The 20,978-nt window shown below is 42.7% G+C and overlaps 2 protein-coding genes across 2 annotated transcripts in view; one reads left to right on the top strand and one right to left on the bottom strand.

Moving 5' to 3' along the window:
- The window catches only part of LOC138952287 (GTPase IMAP family member 9-like), a 3,788-nt gene extending 1,054 nt beyond the window's left edge, over positions 1-2,734 (top strand). Inside the window, exons 3-5 of the mRNA XM_070323920.1 lie at positions 247-366; positions 749-997; positions 1,613-2,734. Coding sequence (XP_070180021.1) covers positions 247-366; positions 749-997; positions 1,613-2,206 — 963 coding nt within the window. The 3' untranslated portion in view covers positions 2,207-2,734. The remainder of the gene's footprint in view (positions 1-246; positions 367-748; positions 998-1,612) is intronic.
- A 471-nt stretch (positions 2,735-3,205) lies between these two features.
- On the bottom strand, positions 3,206-15,990 carry LOC138952518 (phytanoyl-CoA dioxygenase domain-containing protein 1-like). Its single transcript, XM_070324204.1, has 10 exons — positions 15,599-15,990; positions 14,028-14,145; positions 11,992-12,092; positions 9,210-9,351; positions 8,763-8,857; positions 7,915-8,020; positions 7,462-7,546; positions 6,775-6,967; positions 5,251-5,327; positions 3,206-4,543 (listed from the first exon to the last, which is right to left on the bottom strand). The coding sequence occupies exons 1-10, from the start codon at positions 15,737-15,739 to the stop codon at positions 4,498-4,500; spliced, it is 1,104 nt and encodes a 367-aa protein (XP_070180305.1). The 5' UTR covers positions 15,740-15,990; the 3' UTR covers positions 3,206-4,497.
- Between the last annotated feature and the right edge of the window lie 4,988 nt (positions 15,991-20,978).

The following is a 20,978-nucleotide window of genomic DNA, read 5'->3' as shown; positions in this document are numbered from 1 at the left end:
GGGACGGATGGGTGGATGGATGGATGATTGGATTCAGTATCAGTAATATGATGATTGATTGATCAATCGATTGATTGATTGATTGATTGATCGATCGATTGATTGATTGAATGATTAATTAACTGATTGATTGATCGATTGACTGCTTGCTTGCTTGCTCGATTGATTAATTGATAGATTAAATGATTATTGATTCATTCATCTCTTGATCGTTCGACTCATCGATATACTTCTTCCGACGTGCAGATACTGGACTCCCCAGGACTGTTCGACACGAGTAAGCCGCACGAAGAGGTCTCGTCCCTCGTCATGCAGGCAATCGCCTGCATGCATCCGGGGCCTGACGCCATCTTCTACGTCATGAAGGTTGGATTTGATTTTATCTTGTGTGTGTGTGTGTGTGTGTGTGTGTGTGTGTGTGTGTGTCGTGTGTGTGTGTGTGTCGTGTGTGTGTGTGTGTCGTGTGTGTGTGTCGTGTGTGTGTGTGTGTGTGAGCTAGTCAGTGTGTGTGTGTGTTTGTGTGTGTTTGTGTGCAGGTGTAGGTATGTGTCTGTGTGTGTGTGTGTGTGTGCGTGTGTGTGTGTATGTATGTGTGTGTGTAGGTGTGTGTGTGTGTGTGTGTGTGTGTGTGTGTGTGTGTGTGTGTGTAGGTGTGTGTTCGGTTTTGCAAATGTACATCGCCGTGAGCTCTTGCGAAAAGGGGCGATCAATAAGTGTTCATTATTATATTATCATTATCATAATCAAGGTCGGACGCTACACGGACGAGGAATACGGCGTGTACACGCGGCTCAAAGCCCTGCTGGACGAGAACGTCACTCGCTTCCTCATCATCCTCTTTACCCACGGCGACGCCCTGAAGGGCAAGAAGATGAGCGAGTTGGTGTCCAAGGCTCCGGCAAGGCTTCAGGAGGTCCTCAGAGACTGCGGCTCGCGCTACGTCGTCATGGACAACATCCACAAGACGCCCCAGCAGGTGGAGGACCTGCTCAAGCAGGTGCGTGTCTTGGGGAGTTTTGGGTACAGGGGAACCTCTCTGTTAAGACACCCCAATTTAAGACTTCCTCCTTTTTAAGATCCTCTTTTCTATGATGTTCTTATTATAGCCTCTGTAAAGTTACCTCCAATAACAGACTCTCTCCCTTTTGAGATATGATTTTCTTAGGTTTGTGAAAGCCATTAAAAGGGGGGGGGGGGGCTCCACCGTATTGGGGGAATCTGTGTGCTGGGAGAGTTTGAGGACTGGGGGAGTTTGTGTACTGGGGGAATTTGTGTATGGGGACATTTGTGTACTGGGGGCACTTCTGTACTCGGGAAATGTGAGTACTGAGGGAATTTGTGTGCTTGGGAATTTGTGCACTGGGAATTCGTGTTCTGAGGAAATGTGTGTACTGGGGAAGTCTGTGTACTGAGGAAGCTTGTATACTTGATGAGTTTGTGTTGTGGGAATTTTTTTGGTGTGTGTACGATTGTGTCCTCAAAACGAGATTGTTTTGGGCCATATGTTTTATTAACGTTAACGTTTTGTAACAATACATTCTATTATACTCTATTCTATTCTACTCTAATCTACTCTTATCTATTCTACTCTACTCCACTCTATTCCATTCAGGTAAAGAGTGTCCGGCTTCAGAACGGCGGGCAGCCCTACAAGTGCCCCAAGTACGCCCACATCGGGGCTAAGATGGATGAAGAGGTGGGCAAACGGATGGCGGAGGTGGAGAAGAAGGAGCTGGAGAACAAGAAGCACGTGCAGGAGCTGAGCAACCTGGTGGAGAAGACCAAGGAAGAGGCCAACAAGGAGAAGAAGGCCTTCGAGAAAAAGGAACAGGAGAGGCAGAAGGTCATCGCCGCCCAGCAGAAGGAGACGGACAAGAAGCTGGCCCAGCTGGCTGACGAACTCAAGAAGAAGCACGCCAGCGCGGAGCAGCAGAAGCAGGCCATGGAGACCCTGAAGACCGAGCTGAAGGAGAAGGAGGAACGTCAGAGGAAAGAGATGGAGAAGCAGCGAGAGGAGGAGAGGAAGAAGCTGGAAGAGATGAACAAGCAGAAAGAACAGTTCATGAGAGAGCTGATGGAGAAGAAGGACGCGGAGTCGAAGCGACTGCAGGAGAACTACGAGAAGCAGATGTCGGATCTGAAGGACAAAATCGCGTCCATGGACGCTGCCAAGAATAGTGGAGGTGGTGGCTGTACCATTTTATAACTGGACACGGTTCTAACACAGAAGGGGGAGAGGGGGGGCAGCAGGAGAAGAGTGAGGGGAGCTTTCAAATCGATTGACAATGGTGTGAACGTCTAAAAATGTTTTTATTACACGATGCCAAGAATCGTGGAGGTGGTGTTTGTGCCATTTTATAACTTGACACGGTTCTGGTACAGGGGTGGGTGGGCTGGAGAGGAGGAAGGGGAGCTTTCAAATCGATTGACAATGACGTGAAAGTCTATTAATGTTTGTATTTGACCCTGCCAAGAATCGTGGAGATGGTGACTGTACCATTTTGTGACTTGACACGGTTCTAAAACGGGGGAGGGGGGGCTGGTGATGTGTGAGGAGAACGTTCAAATCGATTGATAATGATGTGAACGTCTAAAAATGTTTTTATTTTCACTTAATCTTTTTCAAATGTTTTTGAATGAAAGTAGTAGAAAGTACCTGCGTATGCAATGCTGTTTGAATTGTTTGAGATTGTATATATCATTTTGTTCAATAAATTCCCTTGGTAATAACAAACATGTTTAGGTTGTTATTTTAGTGTGGCCTGATTGACCTGTAACTAAGTATTCAGAGGTGTTGGCGAATGTCAAATTCTGTATGGATCACTATTAGCACCTGGGAGCGCGTGTGTGTAATAAAAAATAAAACCAATCACTAACATCATCTCTCTCTCTCTCTCACACACACACACTTACACACAGTAATGCAAGCACATACACGCACACACATGCACAAACTCTATTGCACACACATTCACACACACACACACACTAAACCTATCACACACACACACACACACACACGACCTATCACACACACACACAAAACCAAACACACACACACACTCACAAACACACACACACACACTACACACACACACTACACACACACAAACACACACAAACACACACGCACACACATACACACACATACACACACACACACGCGCGCCGTGAGGATGTTCTCAAACGCAATGAACAGATTTGACCTGTTCGATTTTTATTTTGTTGCAAGGTACCTCACTTTTATAACCTCGCAGTTGCAATCTTCGTCTTGTATATCTAAGCTGGGCTAATTTGTAGAGTTAACAGGGAACAACAACAACAACAACAACAACAACAACAACAACAACAACAACAACCCCTGAAACTGAAAGTATTCATATGACAAAAATGCGATATGTATAAGTAGCTTTGTCAAAACGCAAAATAAATAATGTTCAGGATTGCTTGTGCGGTTGAAAATATAAAAATAATGATTGACAATTCTCAGTGATTCTGTTCAAGAATATTTGAAAAATAAAGTCCCGCTTTAAAGAATATGCTCTTACTGACTCTGTAGACAGTATTTAAGAAGTGAAACAACAATGATAAAATGATGTACAAAAATTAATAGCATATCATGCTTGAGAATAAAAAAATAAAAAGTTGCAGTAGCCTATGATACAAAACGTCCTTCAATAATGATATAATGATGTGCGTGCCATGACTATATAGCATAAGAATGAATGCAAAATCAAGAAAGAGCTCACACTGATTCGATAGACAGTATATAAGAAGTTGTGATGGGTATTCTCTCAAGGATTTCACACTTTTAGTAAGACTTAATCTTCGAAAAATATGAAAACGCCCAAATCTCAATTGGGTAGCTAGCGTACAAGCGTACAAGTACAATAGTACACAGAATACGATTGTTTTGCCACAACAGCTAAAACCGGAAGGAAGCAACGGCGAGGGCTGCTGCGGCAAGGTAGCACTGGGTGGTGGGCTAGCCCCACAGCCCAGGGCCTGAAACTAGGCTCTGGGGCGAATCGCAAAAAGCAGTAGCTTGCCTAACAACCCGCCCCTGTTTTTATCATCATATACTTACACTATCCACTTTATCTTTCACTCTATTTTCCTTAAAGCGCACCAACCAGTAAGGGTAATTGCCCTGTATAGGGATTCCCTCAATAAAAGAAGAAGAAGAACGGCGAGGGCTATTTTACGAAGAAGTTTCTTCAAATTCTCCAAAGGAGAAAAGCTTCTTTCTTTTTGAAAAAAAAGGAACAAAATAAACATGAAGCCACAATAAGATAAACTCTATAATTTTCCCAAATGCTAGATTTGCCTTTCATCCTCTTGGTGGTTTTCACATAATATGCAATTGTTAAAAATCTGAGATCATTGCGAGAAATGACCGTCATGAATCTAGGTCACGATGAACAAGTCGGTCGCAGCAACGGACCACTGACGTCATCAGAAACCAGTGACGTATTCTGAGGTGCAAGTGACGTCAGGCTAACGTTCTGGCCCCTCCTCTTCCAGACCAGCCGCTTTCGTGTGCCTGCAGTAATCAGAATTAAAGGTTGTATTTCCTCAAATAATTCACTTGCGTGCTGAGAGCAACACAATATCATTGAGCCCAAACGACACCGAACCCACCCTACACCCTCATTTCTCCCCCGAATAGGAAGAAAACACCTGTGTGGTGAAATTTAGAGACAATTTAAAAATAAAACGAACAGAGTATACTCAGTGTGATGGAAATTTATGTTCTATTCTTGTGTGTGTGTGTGTGTGTGTGTGTGTGTGTGTGTGTGTGTGTGTGTGTGTGTGTGTGTGTGTGTGTGTGTGTATGTATGTGTATGTATGTTTGTGTGTGTGTGTGAGTATGTGTGGGTGTGTGCGTGTGTGTGTGTATGTGTGTGTCTGTCAATGTGTGGTCTGTGTGTGTGTGTGTGTGTGTGTGTGTGTGTGTGCGTGCGTGCGTGCGTGCATCCGTGCGTCAAGTCGTATCTGCGTGCGTGATGGCGCGTTCGTGCATGTGTCCGTGTGCGTTGGCGTGCGTGTGTCAGTCCGTCCAGGCGGGTGTGTGTGTGTTCGTGTGTGTGTGTGTGTGTGTGTGTGTGTGTGTGTGTGTGTGTGTGTGTGTGTGTGTGTGTGTGTGCGTGTGTGCATGCAATTGCGCGCGTGCCTGTATGAATGCAAAAGCGTGTGTGCGTGCGTGCGTACGTGTGTGTGTATTATGTTCAAGTGATTATGTCGACTCACTTGTTTCCGTGCACAATTCGCCACTGCTTCATCCAGGGTCCTGAGATGGTCGAGTCCAGTTCATCCTTCTCACGATCCTACCATCACAAAGACAAGGCTGCTAGGATGATTTTATTCCGCATAAAAAAGGAAAGAGAGAAAAGGAATTAAAGAAAGAAAGAAAGAAAGAAAGAAAGAAAGAAGGAATGAAGGAAAGAAGCCGATGGAATTTAAAAAAACCAAAAAACAACAATAAAGGAAAAGGAAAAATGAGAAAACATTTATAAAAACGAGGAAGAAGAAAAAGAATAACAAGTCGCGTAAGGCGAAAATACAACATTTAGTCAAGTAGCTGTCGAACTCACAGAATGAAACTGAACGCAATGCAACGCAGCAAGACCGTATACTCGTAGCATCGTCAGTCCACCGCTCATGGCAAAGGCAGTGAAATTGACAAGAAGAGCGGGGTAGTAGTTGCGCTGAGAAGGATAGGACGCTTTTCTGTACCTCTCTTCGTTTTAACTTTCTGAGCGTGTTTTCAATCCAAACATATCATATCTATATGTTTTTGGAATCAGGAACCGACAAGGAATAAGATGAAAGTGTTTTTAAATTGATTTCGAAAATTTAATTTTGATAATAATTTTTATATATTTAATTTTCAGAGCTTGTTTTTAATCCAAATATAACATATTTATATGTTTTTGGAATCAGAAAATGATGGAGAATAAGATGAACGTAAATTTGGATAGTTTTATAAAAAAAATTTTTTTTTTTACAATTTTCAGATTTTTAATGACCAAAGTCATTAATTAAATTTTAAGCCACCAAGCTGAAATGCAATACCGAAGTCCGGGCTTCGTCGAACATTACTTGACCAAAATTTCAACCAATTTGGTTAAAAAAATGAGGGCGTGACAGTGCCGCCTCAACTTTCACGAAAAGCCGGATATGACGTCATCAAAGACATTTATCAAAAAAATGAAAAAAACGTTCGGGGATTTCATACCCAGGAACTCTCATGTCAAATTTCATAAAGATCGGTCCAGTAGTTTGGTCTGAATCGCTCTACACGCACGCACGCACACACACACACACACACATACACACACACACACATACACCACGACCCTCGTCTCGATTCCCCCCTCTATGTTAAAACATTTAGTCATAACTTGACTAAATGTAAAAATGAAGAAGAGGAGGAAGAGAATGAGGAGGAGAAGATAATGAGGAAAATGAATAAGAAGCGCAACAACAAAATTACCACCACAACCACAACTACCACCAAAACAACAACAATCTTTATAGCTTCTCGGTGAAATACTCGGCCTGTTTGAACAGTGGAAGCACCTGCTGTTCTCAAAGGAAAATAACGCCACCGCCTCGACCACCACAACCAACGGGACACTCCTTACCTTCTCGGTGAGGTATTCGGCTTGATTGAAACGTCAACAACAACACCCCCCCTCCCCCCCCCCCTCACACACACACACACACACACACACACACACACACACACACACACACACACACACACCTCACCTTCTCGGTCAGGTACTCGGCTTGTTTGACGTGCCTGCTGTCCTCAAAGGGAGCCCAGTCGACCTGGAGGTCCGGCTTGTCGGGGTCTCTGAGCAGGACCGGCTGTTGGATGCCGAACAACCCCTCCGGTTCTCCGGGCCTCTGCCAGCGAAGATCCAGACTCCAGCGAACGTCGTTGGATTTGTTTTCCAGACTGTGCATGAGATAGGAAAAAAAAGGCGTTTGAAACAAAGTTGTTTTCTTGATAAAGATGTAAGGTACAGTACGTCCTTCCGGTGAAATCAGTTGGTCACACCATCTCAGATCTGGCCAGGCTTTTCCATGGGGTAAGAGCATCCCTCCACTTGGTCACATACCAAAATCGTCATCCTGACTACTGCCTGTGTAGAGTTAGAATGTGTTGATGAATTAATTTTACAAGGGGCCGTTAAAGAATTAATTTATAAGATAACTCCCCACTTATAACACACAGTACCCGCTGTTGTTGATTGTGGGTATGTGTCCAGGTGGAGGGAGGGATTCCCTCGATGTAGAAATGTAGGTTACACGAATTAATCAACAAAACGAGAGAGAAAAATCAAGCCAAAAAAAAATTTAAAAATAAAAATAAAAATAAAACCAAGGAACTTACATACGTATTAAATATGCAATAGTGTTTATCAATACGAGATAAAGATGCAGACTAACCTTCTGTGTGGAATGAGGTTGTTGAACAGGAGGAATCCACCGTACTTGACTGGCACCGTTCTCAGGTCCCTTTCCTTACTGACACCTGGTATTAAAAAAAGTGCATATAATTATGCAATAATTGCTATTTATGTATGATACATCTAATGTTTCATTTTTATCTGCATCGATTTCCTACAACTCGCAGAAAAGAAATTAAAACCGAATCACAGGTTACTCTAATAATATCAGCAGCTCCAGACGATTTTAGTCACAATATTTGTTTTATGACTGAAGCGAAAGAGTGCCACAAATGTATAGTTTTGGTTCACCTCCTTTAATGATTTGTTCGTTCTCAACTTTTGCTTGATACTCAGAAACTGACGCGAATTTTCCTTATGAACTGACTTTCAAAACACAACAAAACTACAAAACAACAGCAACAACAACAACAACAATAACAAGAGTTATTACCCAGTGTTTCCTCAATCTTGCTCTCGTCCAGCATAACATGCCAGGTGTCCTCCCAACAGTTGAGGTGATCACACACCACGCCTCTCCTGTGGCCCCCTTCAAGGTACTGCGAGTGTCAGCACAGGTGTGCAGGTAAAATACAGACAGAAATGACATTGGCATTAATTTGAGCGTTCGTCGCAAAAACAATAAAACTGCAGAAAAGAAAGATCTTTGTCAATTCTGTGTTTAGCAGTATACGTTAGAGATTGATATGAGCGTATACATGTGCGTGTTTTAGGAGGTGTGAGGGAGGCGCGTGTGTGTCTGAGGCCGGGGCCGTGTATCTTTGTGTGTGACAGAAAGAGACAGTTGAGGGAGAAAGAGCCAGTCGGAGAGAGTCGGAGAGAGAGAGAGAGAGAGAGAGAGAGAGAGAGAGAGAGAGAGAGAGAGAGAGAGAGAGAGAGAGAGAGTGAGAGTACGTATGTGCGTGCACGAATCGTCTCTTAAAAGTGTATTCTCTCGTATAATGGGCATCCACAGTCACCTTGCACATACTATAATCCTGGCTATGAAAGGTCAAGGTCACCTTCAAATATCCGCCCCAAAACACCCCCAAATCACAGAACACATAAACCAGTGACCTTAAAAAACCCTTGACTGTTGGACAATTTAGTTTAAAAAAATCATTACAAAACAATAACCAAACCTGAGAAAAATGGTCTCCAGGGGAGGCAATCATCTATCTGCAATCCAAAGGGCAATATGCAGTATTTGTTTCCCTTGTCAGAGTATTGATCTTTTACACGATTGCAAAAAAAAACCCCGTACATTATGGCACTAAGGGGGTTTTAATATTCATTACTTACCTGCAGACATCCATTTTCAGGGGTAGCATCCAGCAAGGGAACCCAGGCCACTGGGATCAACGTCTTGTAAGAGTCAGGGGCAAAGTAGCCAGAGTCTGAAAGACACACATGTAAACAAAGGTTACCTTGCTAAAAGTGTACTTTGTCATGGTAGTAGTTCCATATAACAATAATCACGGGTCTGACAGATCTCCCTGTGACTTTAAGGGCTACCAATTATATTCCCCCTGCGTTAAGGGTGAAGCACATTACCAAGATCAGCAGTAAACTTAAAACCCCTAGCAGTTCAAGTCTTTAGAGAACTGTTTTGGCGAGCGAAAAGCAGAGACACATTATCCTGCATAACTTTGTTGACTAGTTTTAAGCTGTTGTTAAAACAGCTTTTGTTCAGCTATTTTTGTTATAACTGTCATGCTTTATCTAAAACCATCCCACATCTTACTGTACCTTGATGCCACGGGATCTCCCCGTTGATACAGTTGGGTGTCTTGGTACGGATGTTCCAGACAGGGGAGGCAGCCACACGGGGACCTAGCACCTGTTCCAGCACGTTGACCAGGCGCTCGTGGGACAGCAGTGCTTTGTACTCCTGATTATGAAAGAAGTGTCAGTGTAAATATGACAAGGAGACGGTCGCGTCACCCTTCACAGCAGGGTCTGCAGAGTTCTCTGCGGGCAAAGAACGCGAGCTTGACGTTTTTTCTACGTCGCCGGATAGACACTTGTCAATTGTAGAGTTCTGTTTGCTGCTGCTGTCCCCTTGTATTCTCTTGGAAACCTTTGCCACCCCCCCACCCCCCTGCAGTTTTTATAGGGCTCTTAACTTAGCTCTAAAATCTCCAACCTGTCAGTTGACTTGCTTTGCCTTCAAAGGTAATTCTTGTGCTTCGTACACTCGGTTACATAAAGCATGATATTAATTGGACGAAGACGACTTCGCAAAGCTCGCCGTTCGAAGCTGTGGCACTGTATTGTTTTGTTAAAAGACTTCGAGTTCAATAAATGAAGGCCTTCAATGTAAGCTTTCTAAAACATGATTCTTACCCAAATACAGTGGCACCTCCCATAACGACCCCTCCTAAAACGACCCACTCCGTTTGCCGACCGATTTCCTGGGTACGGATGCCTTTTACACTTTAACTAACCTTTGAATAGCGTCGAACTTTTTTTTCAGACGACCGTCCTACCTACAAAGGGTAAATATAAATATAAGTATATGAAATATATCACTACATCACAAAAATGCAAAAGACACCCGTTCTAGCTCGTTCACACGTCGCTTGTGAGAGAACTGTTTTCTGTACTCCTGAGGAACGAACAAGACACCAGTGTTTCATGGAGGTGTGTTTTTGTTACCCGCAGAGACGTATCGGACATAGCTCCGAATCACACAAAATCACACTGTTTGTAAAGCCTGTCATTAACTGGGCGAAGTCGACTACGCGAAGTATGCTTCGTAAAGCTGGCCGCAGGGAGCTTTAGCACTGAGTCTAGTCGGTACAAAGACTTCGCCAAGTATGCTTCGTAAAGCTGGCCGCAGGGAGCTTTAGCACTGAGTCTAGTCGGTACACAGACTTCACCAAGTCTGCTTCGTAAAGCTGGCCGCAGGGAGCTTTAGCACTGAGTCTAGTCGGTACACAGACTTCACCATGTCTGCTTCGTAAAGCTGGCCGCAGGGAGCTTTAGCACTGAGTCTAGTCGGTACAAAGACTTCGCCAAGTATGCTTCGTAAAGCTGGCCGCAGGGAGCTTTAGCACTGACTCTAGTCGGTACAAAGACTTCGCCAAGTATGCTTCGTAAAGCTGGACGCAGGGAGCTTTAGCACTGAGTCTAGTCGGTACAAAGACTTCGCCAAGTATGCTTCGTAAAGCTGGCCGCAGGGAGCTTTAGCACTGAGTCTAGTCGGTACAAAGACTTCGCCAAGTATGCTTCGTAAAGCTGGCCGCAGGGAGCTTTAGCACTGAGTCTAGTCGGTACAAAGACTTCGCCAAGTATGCTTCGTAAAGCTGGCCGCAGGGAGCTTTAGCACTGAGTCTAGTCGGTACAAAGACTTCGCCAAGTATGCTTCGTAAAGCTGGACGCAGGGAGCTTTAGCACTGAGTCTAGTCGGTACAAAGACTTCGCCAAGTATGCTTCGTAAAGCTGGCCGCAGGGAGCTTTAGCACTGAGACTAGTCGGTACAAAGACTTCGCCAAGTATGCTTCGTAAAGCTGGCCGCAGGGAGCTTTAGCACTGAGTCTAGTCGGTACAAAGACTTCGCGGCCAAGTATGCTTCGTAAAGCTGGCCGCAGGGAGCTTTAGCACTGAGTCTAGTCGGTACAAAGACTTCGCCAAGTATGCTTCGTAAAGCTGGCCGCAGGGAGCTTTAGCACTGAGTCTAGTCGGTACAAAGACTTCGCGGCCAAGTATGCTTCGTAAAGCTGGCCGCAGGGAGCTTTAGCACTGAGTCTAGTCGGTACAAAGACTTCGCCAAGTATGCTTCGTAAAGCTGGCCGCAGGGAGCTTTAGCACTGAGTCTAGTCGGTACAAAGACTTCGCCAAGTATGCTTCGTAAAGCTGGCCGCAGGGAGCTTTAGCACTGAGTCTAGTCGGTACAAAGACTTCGCCAAGTCTTCGCGAAGTCGAGTTCGGGCTGAATGAAGGACCGCCTTAAGTCGTACAAAGACGGGCGCAGTGGCGTGGTGGTAAGACATCGGCCTCCTAATCGGGAGGTCGTGAGTTCGAATCCCGGTCGCTGCAGCCTGGTGGGTTAAGAGTGGAGATTTTTCCGATCTCACAGGTCAACTTATGTGCAGACCTGCTAGTGACTTAATCCCCTTCGTGTGTACACGCAAGCACAAGACCAAGTGCCTGCGCACGGAAAAGATCCTGTAACCCATGCCAGAGTTCGGTGGGTTATAGAAACACGAAAATACCCAGCATGCCTCCCCCGAAATCAGCGTATGCTGCCTGAATGGCGGGATCAAAACGGCCATACACGTAAAATTCCACTCGTGCTAAAACCATGAGTGAACGTGGGAGTCTAAGCCCATGAACGAAGAAGAAGACGAAGAAGAAGAAGAAGAAGTCGTACAAAACAAGTTCATCACAGGGGAGGCAGGCACACTGTGACCGTACACCTGTTACATCAAAACACCTGTTATTTGTTGAAGTGTAAACTGTGTTAAACTAGTTTCTTGAAAAGACGTATCGTATGCGGCACTTATATTCACATAGTATAAACACTTACAGGAGGAAGAAAACCCAGTTTGTGGACCAGGACCGAGGCGCCAGGGGACTCTTTCTCCAGCACCGTCAGTCGCTGGAATAATCCCAAGTCCTCGTGCAGACCTGTTGATCATTAAGTCACAACACTACTCCAATGCTTGCACGTGAGAAACACAAGTAACGTGATGTTGTCGAATGTGCACATGAACACACAAAAGCAGCAATCACTAAAAAATGATTAGTAAGAAATACAATTTGATTTAAAATAAAATAAATACATCAATAATCAATAAATAAATCAATAAATCAATCAATAAATAAATAAATCAATAAATAAATCAATAAATAAATCTATTAATAGATAAATAAATATATGAATATGAATAACAGTAGCAACTTTTACGGAGCATTGTGGAAAGTGCTTCTCCAAAAACGGACAGTCGCTGCAACAGTCCAACAGGGCTGCATCTCCTAGGGTCCCGGGACCCCCACTTTCAATTTTAAGAGGGTCCATGGACCCCCACTGCAGAATTCTAGAGGGTCCCGAGGGTCCAAAAGCGAAAATTGCCGGTGTAAGCTACATATAAACTTTTGCGGTCACGCTTAGTGTACTGTGTACAATAGATGACGACTGCAGTCTGAAAAAGTATCTACGGTACGCACGATAAAGGAAATGTAGTGCGTCCCATGACCCGCTCTCTTGAAGTCTAGTGCGTACTGGGACCCTAGGCCCTCCATACATTTCTTGTACGTGTTTTCGGCTTCTAGTGCGTATAGGACGCAGGGACGCGCACTTTGGGGAGCCCTGGTCCTACTTCCTCGCGGATACCAATAGAGCATAAAATCACGACAGTGTTTACTTTGATGCTTGCACGTGAAACACACAAGAACGAGGTGTCCATTTCAAGTAATTTATTCATTAATTCCGCCTGTTCGTTCGTTCGGTTGGTCGGTCGGTTGTCTATTCCAGTCTGCAGGTAAGATATGGCATTGCTGCCAATAAGGCTTATCTCCGGAGTTTTCGTTGTTGTTGTTTTTTGTTACATTTAGTCAAGTTTTGACTAAATGTTTTAACATAAAGGGGTGAATCGAGACGAGAGTCGTGGTGTATGTGTGTGTGTGCGTGTGTGTGTGTGTCTGTGTGTCTGTGTGTGTGTGTGGCTGTGTGTGTGTGTCTGTGTGTGTGTGTAGAGCGATTCAGACTAAACTACTGGACCGATCTTTATGAAATTTGACATGAGAGTTCCTGGGTATGATATCCCCGGATGTTTTTTTCTTTTTTTCGATAAATACCTTTGATGACGTCATATCCGGCTTTTTGTAAAAGTTGAGGCGGCACTGTCACACCCTCATTTTTCAATTAAATTGATTGAAATTTTGGCAAAGCAATCTTCGACAAAGGCCGGGGTTTGGTATTGCATTTCAGCTTGGTGGCTTAAAAACTAATGAGTGAGTTTGGTCATTAAAAATCGGAAACTTGTAATTAAAATTATTTTTTTATTAAACGATCCAAAAACAATTTCATCTTATTCTTCGTCATTTTCTGATTCCAAAAACATATACATATGTTATATTTGGATTAAAAACAAGCTCTGAAAATTAAAAATATAAAAATTATGATCAAAATTAAATTTCCGAAATCGTTTTAAAAACTATTTCATCTTATTCCTTGTCGGTTCCTGATTCCAAAAACATATAGATATGATATGTTTGGATTAAAAACACGCTCAGAAAGTTAAAACGAAGAGAGGTACAGTAAAGCGTGCTATGAAGCACAGCGCAACCGCTTCCGCGCCAAACAGGCTCGTCACTTTCACTGCCTTTTGCACTAGCGGCGGACTACGTTCAGTTCCACAGCTTGACTAAATGTAGTAATTTCGCCTTACGCGACTTGTTTGTGTTTGTTTTTTTACGCACGAAGCTTGTGTCATTAAGGTCTACTAGTAGCAGTAACCTTCCGCGATTACCGTACCAACAGAGACATATAAAACATATCTTTCCAAAAGTCCTCTTGGGGTTTTGTTTTATATAATCTCTTCTCTATCCCACACAACTCACTGGAGATCTTGCCGGCCTTGTAGAGCCTCTGAGCGACAATGTCCACCAAGCGTTCGGTGGCCTTGCGTACAGGCTCCAACTCTTCAGGGGTGAAGAAGTCTTCCACAAGCACCCAGCCCTTCACGAAGGCACGCGCGAGAGAGAGGTAAGATTATAATCATAAAATGAGATAAAGAAAGGTAGTTTTAAAACATGATCATTTGTGGAAAAAAGTAGATTTTTGTATTGTTGTTTTGGTCTTTGTGTTTCTTTATTCAAGTGCATGGAAAAAAACCTATCAGGATATCACGAAAAAAGGGAAGAAAGAAAGACAAGTCAATTTTCAGACTGCTAGCTAACTTGCTATTTCCGTCCCCAGTTCTATCGACTATTTGGGACATAACGTGGTTATATGCTAACAGAATTTTCAGACTGGTTACACACAATGCGTAGAGGTTACATGCCGAGTCTCAGTGATTATTAAAAATAATGGTCGAAGTTAGCGGATCATGAAAAATGCGAGCTTTAGCGAGCTTTTTCATGACCGCGAACTGAGACCATTATTTTTTATAATCACTGAGACGAGGTGTGTAACCTCTTTATTCCTCCTTTCTTCAGTTATTCAAAGAAAAGTGGAGTTTTTTTGCGAAAGTTTGATCGAATCCTATTCTCTCAACCAGTCAACCTGCGCAGGCGATCGATTCATGCGCGGTTGTATAGTTCCGTGCAAATCATTTCATTCCGTTAACACGTCTTGTCAGTTTTCCTATTTTGGACTAAAATCAAGTACACAGATATGCTGTTATTCTGCTGTGGCGGCAAAGGCAGATATTGTGTGTTCTGTATATGTTTTGGTATCGCTTTGGATAATGTTTTTTCGTCAAATGGGACTAGCAGACGAACTTTTGCACCCGTGTTCCAACGTTAAAAACTGTATAAAGTTCAGTTTTCTGGGGAAAATAGTGTATGAAACCCCTTTATGTTGTTTAAATTGATGAGATGTGTGCATTTGGTTGCGTGTGATCTGTTTATTAAATGAAATATTGTTGAAAACTGACCGTCGGATTGCAGTCTGTTGTCGAAGAAACTGAGTGAAAAGAAGGGGAACTACTCTTGTCGCTAGACAAAGTATGAGTTACTTGCCTTGGGAAATTGCTTGTGATGAACGGTTTGAGCACGGCAGATCGAGATTCAGAAAACAACCGAACTCATGGATTTTATATGGAGATTCATGCGTTCAGGCCTGGAGTTGTTAATTTAAATGCGGTATGTTTGTATTGTTTGCTCCAGAGATGTATACTTCGTACATTAGAGCGTTCGGAACTTTTCAGTCGCAAAAAGTAGTACCGAAACGGAACAACTTTTCAACCCATTGCACTATCGAGGATTCAGGCTGTTGCTGGGTCGTTATTTGTTTGGTTGCTGGGTCATTATCGAAAAATAACTACCCCTACAAGTTTACAGAGGTAAAGAAGCAGAGGGGGGAATAATAACACTTTATGTCCATGCAGTCGCTCATCAACGTTTGGGGAAACAACGAACAAAATTGCAAGCAAGGCAATGCACACTCAAGACAAATAAAGCCTTCTCGCCTTCTCAAAGAACTGTCTGATCTTGTCCTCAGAGAGCTGGCCTGGTTTCTTGACCGTGGGCTGTTCCGGCATGGCCACCTCGGTGTATATCTCGGGGTGGGCCTCCTCGCTGTGCCCGCTGTACGTCTTGCTGGGCGACATCTTGACCCTGCACAGACGAGGAATGTACAGACAATTACAATCAGTGACAATTCTTTATTTTTCGAGGGTAACAAGAATGAGCATAGATATGTTGTTTTGTGCATCTGGCCCTCGCCCTAAAGAGGGACTAATCCACTACTACAACTACTACTAAAAGCTTATTACATGAATACATAATTATAGAGAGAAAATACACGTATTAAAGACAAATAGACGAGGAACGTACAGATAAACAGACGATGGTGGAATAGACGAACAGACGAGGAATGTACATTTAAACAGACAAGGAACGTACAGACAAACAGACAAGGAACGCACAGACAAACATACAAGGAACGCACAGACAAACAGACAAGGAACGCACAGACAAACAGACAAGGAACACACAGACAAACAGACAAGGAACGCACAGACAAACAGACAAGGAACACACAGACAAACAGACAAGGAACACACAAACAGACAAGGAACGCACAGACAAACATACAAGGAACGCACAGACAAACATACAAGGAACACACAAACAGACAAGGAACGCACAGACAAACAGACAAGGAACGCACAGACAAACATACAAGGAACGCACAGACAAACAGACGAGGAACGCACAGACAAACAGACAAGGAACGCACAGACAAACAGACGAGGAACGCACAGACAAACAGACAAGGAACGCACAGACAAACAGACAAGGAACGCACAGACATACATACAAGGAACGCACAGACAAACATACAAGGAACACACAAACAGACAAGGAACGCACAGACAAACAGACAAGGAACGCACAGACAAACATACAAGGAACGTACAGACAAACATACAAGGAACACACAAACAGACAAGGAACGCACAGACAAACAGACAAGGAACACACAAACAGACAAGGAACGCACAGACAAACAGACAAGGAACGCACAGACATACATACAAGGAACGCACAGACAAACAGACAAGGAACGCACAGACAAACATACAAGGAACGCACAGACAAACAGACAAGGAACGCACAGACAAACAGACAAGGAACGCACAGACAAACAGACAAGGAACGCACAGACAAACAGACAAGGAACACACAAACAGACAAGGAACGCACAGACAAACAGACAAGGAACGCACAGACAAACAGACAAGGAACGCACAGACAAACAGGACGAGGAACGTACAGACAAACAGACGACGATGGAACCGACGAACATACGAGGATTGCACATTTTAACAGACGAGGAACGTACAGACAAACAGACGAACTATGTAAAGACACACAGACGAGAAATACACAGTACATACAAAGTTAAGTGTTATCAAGTCCTATAGATTCTACCGAAGCCAAGAAAGGTGACAAACGACCATGATTTCTTTCTTGACAAAGAGAACCTTTAGACCTGTTGTATGTCTAAATATTTTTTTGCATTCCATTCGTGCTTCTTTTTACATTTAGTCAAGTTTTGACTAAATGTTTTAACATAGAGGGGGAATCGAGACGAGGGTCGTGGTGTATGTGTGTGCCTATTGTAGCTTGGTTAACCGACAGATGGTTTTTTTCTTCAGTATATCACAGCCAAATTTGTCATGACAAAACCACAAAGTTTGCAGCCGGTTGTAAATCCTTGAGCTAATATACACAAATCGATAGATATATTTGTCTTCTTGATATATAAAACAATAACGGTATGGAAACATACGTACCTCGCTGCTCAGATTTTTACACTGAAACAGTTTGAAAGGTTTTATTTGACTCACCGTATTTCAGCAGCTGTAGCTTGAAATCACTGAGGCTTTTGACTCTGACCTTGAAGCTGCTAGAAAGTGCAATGTACTCTATTGTGCCCGAGTTTGTGGGCAATCCAGCAGTAAGGGTAGTTCTGTTTGTACCACTCTAACCGACGCTTGTGTGTGTGAGTGTGTTGATATCTGTAGAGACACGGTGTGTGTCCTCGTCATAATTTGAGTTCACGTGCTTGTGTTATCAGGACCACACTTTTATCTCACAGGCGCTGAACAGTAGCTGTTGTAATAAAAAAGTGATTCCTTATCGTTTAAATAATTATGTCACCCTTTAACAGATCCGTCTTATATTTCACGAGTGCAAAGAGCATCCTTTTTTATGGACACATGTCAAAAGTTAAAAGCACATGCATGGGAGGAGATCATCCCTCCGCTTGTACTCTTACCAAAAATAAAGACCCTGGGTACAGTAGGAATTGTTTTATGAATCAATTTTGAACAAAAGTTAATTCATGACAAAAATTCTAGTTTACCACAGCAAGCAGTCAGGGTGTTGAGTTTTGGCATGTGTCCAAGTGGAGGGATGATCTTATCCCATGTAAAAGCCTGGACATATTTGTCAACATGATCGTTTACATAAGAGGGAGTGTGCCTATAAACTTTTGACACAAGTAGTTCATTGAAGGTCTTACTGCTGCGATATAGGTCAGTGTTCCATAAGGCCAAAAAAAATTAGGTCTGTTTAAGGTAACATAGGCCCAAAAAATAGGGTCGGTAGGTCGGGATTTTTTTTTTTTTCCCAAAAACCATATTTTTACGTAATTTATTTTTTTTTATTTTTATTTTTTTTCCCCAAATGCCAAAAAAAAGTCTAGGGTCGCGCGAAAAAAATAGGGTCGGTCGGGTTACCGTAAACAGACTATTTTTTTTTTGGGCCTAAAGTGAAACTAAAGTAACTTACGTCGATCGCCAGTGTACGTTCACAAGCAATGCTTTGGCCTTGCCCTACATAACTTAGTTACTTTTCAGTTGTTGGTATTTTTTTGTTTTTTTTGTTTTGTTGTTATTTCGCTTTCAGCCGACCGACATCACGGACATAATGTCTTGGTTATCTGGTAGCAGACTGCTTCAACGGTTACTACATAGCGTATTGGTATTTTGATTTCTAATCCACCCGGGGCCAAAACCTGATCCTTCAAACAAGGGGTTCACCGCGCCACAGCGTTATACTTATTTTGTTGGCCGCTGAACCTGTCCAGGAATTAATCATGACTAATTATTTTCTACATGATATTCCTTTGATCTTTAAACATGGACAACAGGCCTGGACATTTGAGATAGTTTCATGGCTGTCTTGACTGCCAAAAGTCAAAACAAAACAAAACAAAAAAACAACAAACAACAAACAAACAACAACAACAACAAACAACAACAAAAACACAGAAGAGGATGAAAGTCGTTTGTTCATTTTAATGCGTGTTATTCTCTCAGTTCCCAGTGGATTAGTTCCGCATTTTAACGTTCCATTACTCTTGTCGTACAGCCACGCCGTCTATATATTTACAGCGCTTACGTCCCTTTTGTTCTTTTTATTTAGATATTATGCCCAGAGTATAACTACATGTCTTCGAACCGGTCTTGAAAAGCAAAAACAGACAGACAGACATGCACACAGACACACAGACAAACAAACAACCCAACAACCACACACACAAGCAAATTAGGAAACTCTCGAACAACCAGCCAACCAAACAAGCAAACAAATGTTGAAACAAAGAAACGAAGAAAGAAAGAAAGAGTGCATCCGATAGTTCAGAATGCACTGACGTGATTTGTCGTACGTCAAGCTTAAAAAACAAAGGAATACTGTACTCACCGATACTGATATTTTGCTTTGTTTTTATTCATCTCTAGAAATAAAACACCCACACAATTCCTATGCTTTAAAGGCATATGTACGCGCTCCCGTGTTTACAAAGTGTAGTTTGCCCATAATCGATGTCAAACGCACCATAAGACCATGTAATGACGATATGTCGCCATGCGCGGACCATATACATGCATTACAGCTTGTTTTAGAGTCTCAAAAACTTTGGATGTAAACAAAGACGCGGAGTTATTTCCCTTGCGTCAACGCTACCTCTGTTGGCAGATCAAAATGAAAATTAACATATCTCAACATTGAAGGGGTCCTAGACCACAATATTTTGCAGGGAACTTAATTTAGCATGTCTCCAGCTGTTGGTAAAGCAATTAGCGTGTATAGTCATCGAGTACATATGGCTTTAACCCGACAAGGTTAAAAACAAGTTCATCTGTGATAACCAATTTAGCTTTTAGATTTCTCGCTTTAATGCGTAAAGACAGAAACATTATCTCTCACATGATTTTATTGGATTTATATCTGTAAAGATACTTTTGTTATGCGGGATTCGATCAGGAAATGTGCAGAGTGAGCGATAAGTACGAAAGAGATGAAAAACAGCAAAAGCATCGCAACCCTTATTTTGGTGTAGTTTTGACCAATTGAAGTCTTTAATTTCACATTCATTGAGTTTATTCCTGTCTCACTGTTTTTCGTTTTATTTCTCCGTCTGTCTGCTTGTCTGTCTGACTGTGTGTTACGATCAGTCTTTTAGCCACCTGTTAAAAAGAAGCATGATTACCTCTGGTGTGGGTGTGTGGTACCAGTCACGTACAGTTTGACATTTTGTCATTGTTTGAGCTTGATCTAGGACAAAGACAAGTCTGTTCTCAACATACTATTCAGTGTCAAGGCCATTGATAGTGACGAACTCAGAGGGCGTTATTGATGTTGATTTGGTTTTGTTTGTTTTTGAGTAATATGTGTGCGTTATTTTGTGTGATGGGTGAAATTGATTTGTGAGTTCTTGCGTATTTTTTTATATTGTTTTTGTGCGTGTGTGCCATCCGATACTATACCAATAGATTTTAAATGCAAGACATAAAAACAAACAAACACATTTACGCACGCATGTGCACACGCACACATACACACGCACAAACGCTCGCACGCATGTACACACAAGCACATATACACACACACACACACACACACACACACACACACACATACACACACACACACACACACACACACACACACACACACACACACACACACACACACACACACACACACATACACACACCTTGCAAATTAAACCACACCACACAATTATTATTTATACGATTTTTTATTTGATGCAATTACAATAACAGTATGGACACAGACTCACATGTCAGTATAAAAAGTGTTCATGTTCGACGAATGTTACATTTGTACATTATTTGACATGAACCGTTGAGGTTATTTATAGGTCTACGTAAAAAAAAGTCCGCATGGGATGAAGGGGAAAAAGTGTACACATGCTGATAGAAAAAGCGAGAGAGAGAGAGAGAGAGAGAGAGAGAGAGAGAGAGAGAGAGAGAGAGAGAGAGAGAGAAAGAGAGAGAGAGAGAGAGGGGAGAGGGAGGAGAGAAATGG

The sequence above is a fragment of the Littorina saxatilis genome, linkage group LG17 (assembly GCF_037325665.1).
Source record: "Littorina saxatilis isolate snail1 linkage group LG17, US_GU_Lsax_2.0, whole genome shotgun sequence".
NCBI classification, from domain to species: domain Eukaryota; kingdom Metazoa; phylum Mollusca; class Gastropoda; order Littorinimorpha; family Littorinidae; genus Littorina; species Littorina saxatilis.
Note: the sequence above shows the minus strand (reverse complement) of the source record. Positions and strands in the feature narration are given on the sequence as shown.

What these genes read in the sequence shown, in the direction of transcription:
- LOC138952518 (XM_070324204.1), bottom strand. Translation starts at nt 15,739, where the DNA reads ATGTCGCCCAGCAAGACGTACAGCGGGCACAGCGAGGAGGCCCACCCC. An exon ending in CAAGGCCGGCAAGATCTCCA is followed by an intron (nt 12,093 to 14,027) that starts GTGAGTTGTGTG and finishes AATGATCAACAG; the next exon opens with GTCTGCACGAGGACTTGGGA. An exon ending in CGAATTGTGCACGGAAACAA is followed by an intron (nt 4,544 to 5,250) that starts GTGAGTCGACAT and finishes TGATTACTGCAG; the next exon opens with GCACACGAAAGCGGCTGGTC.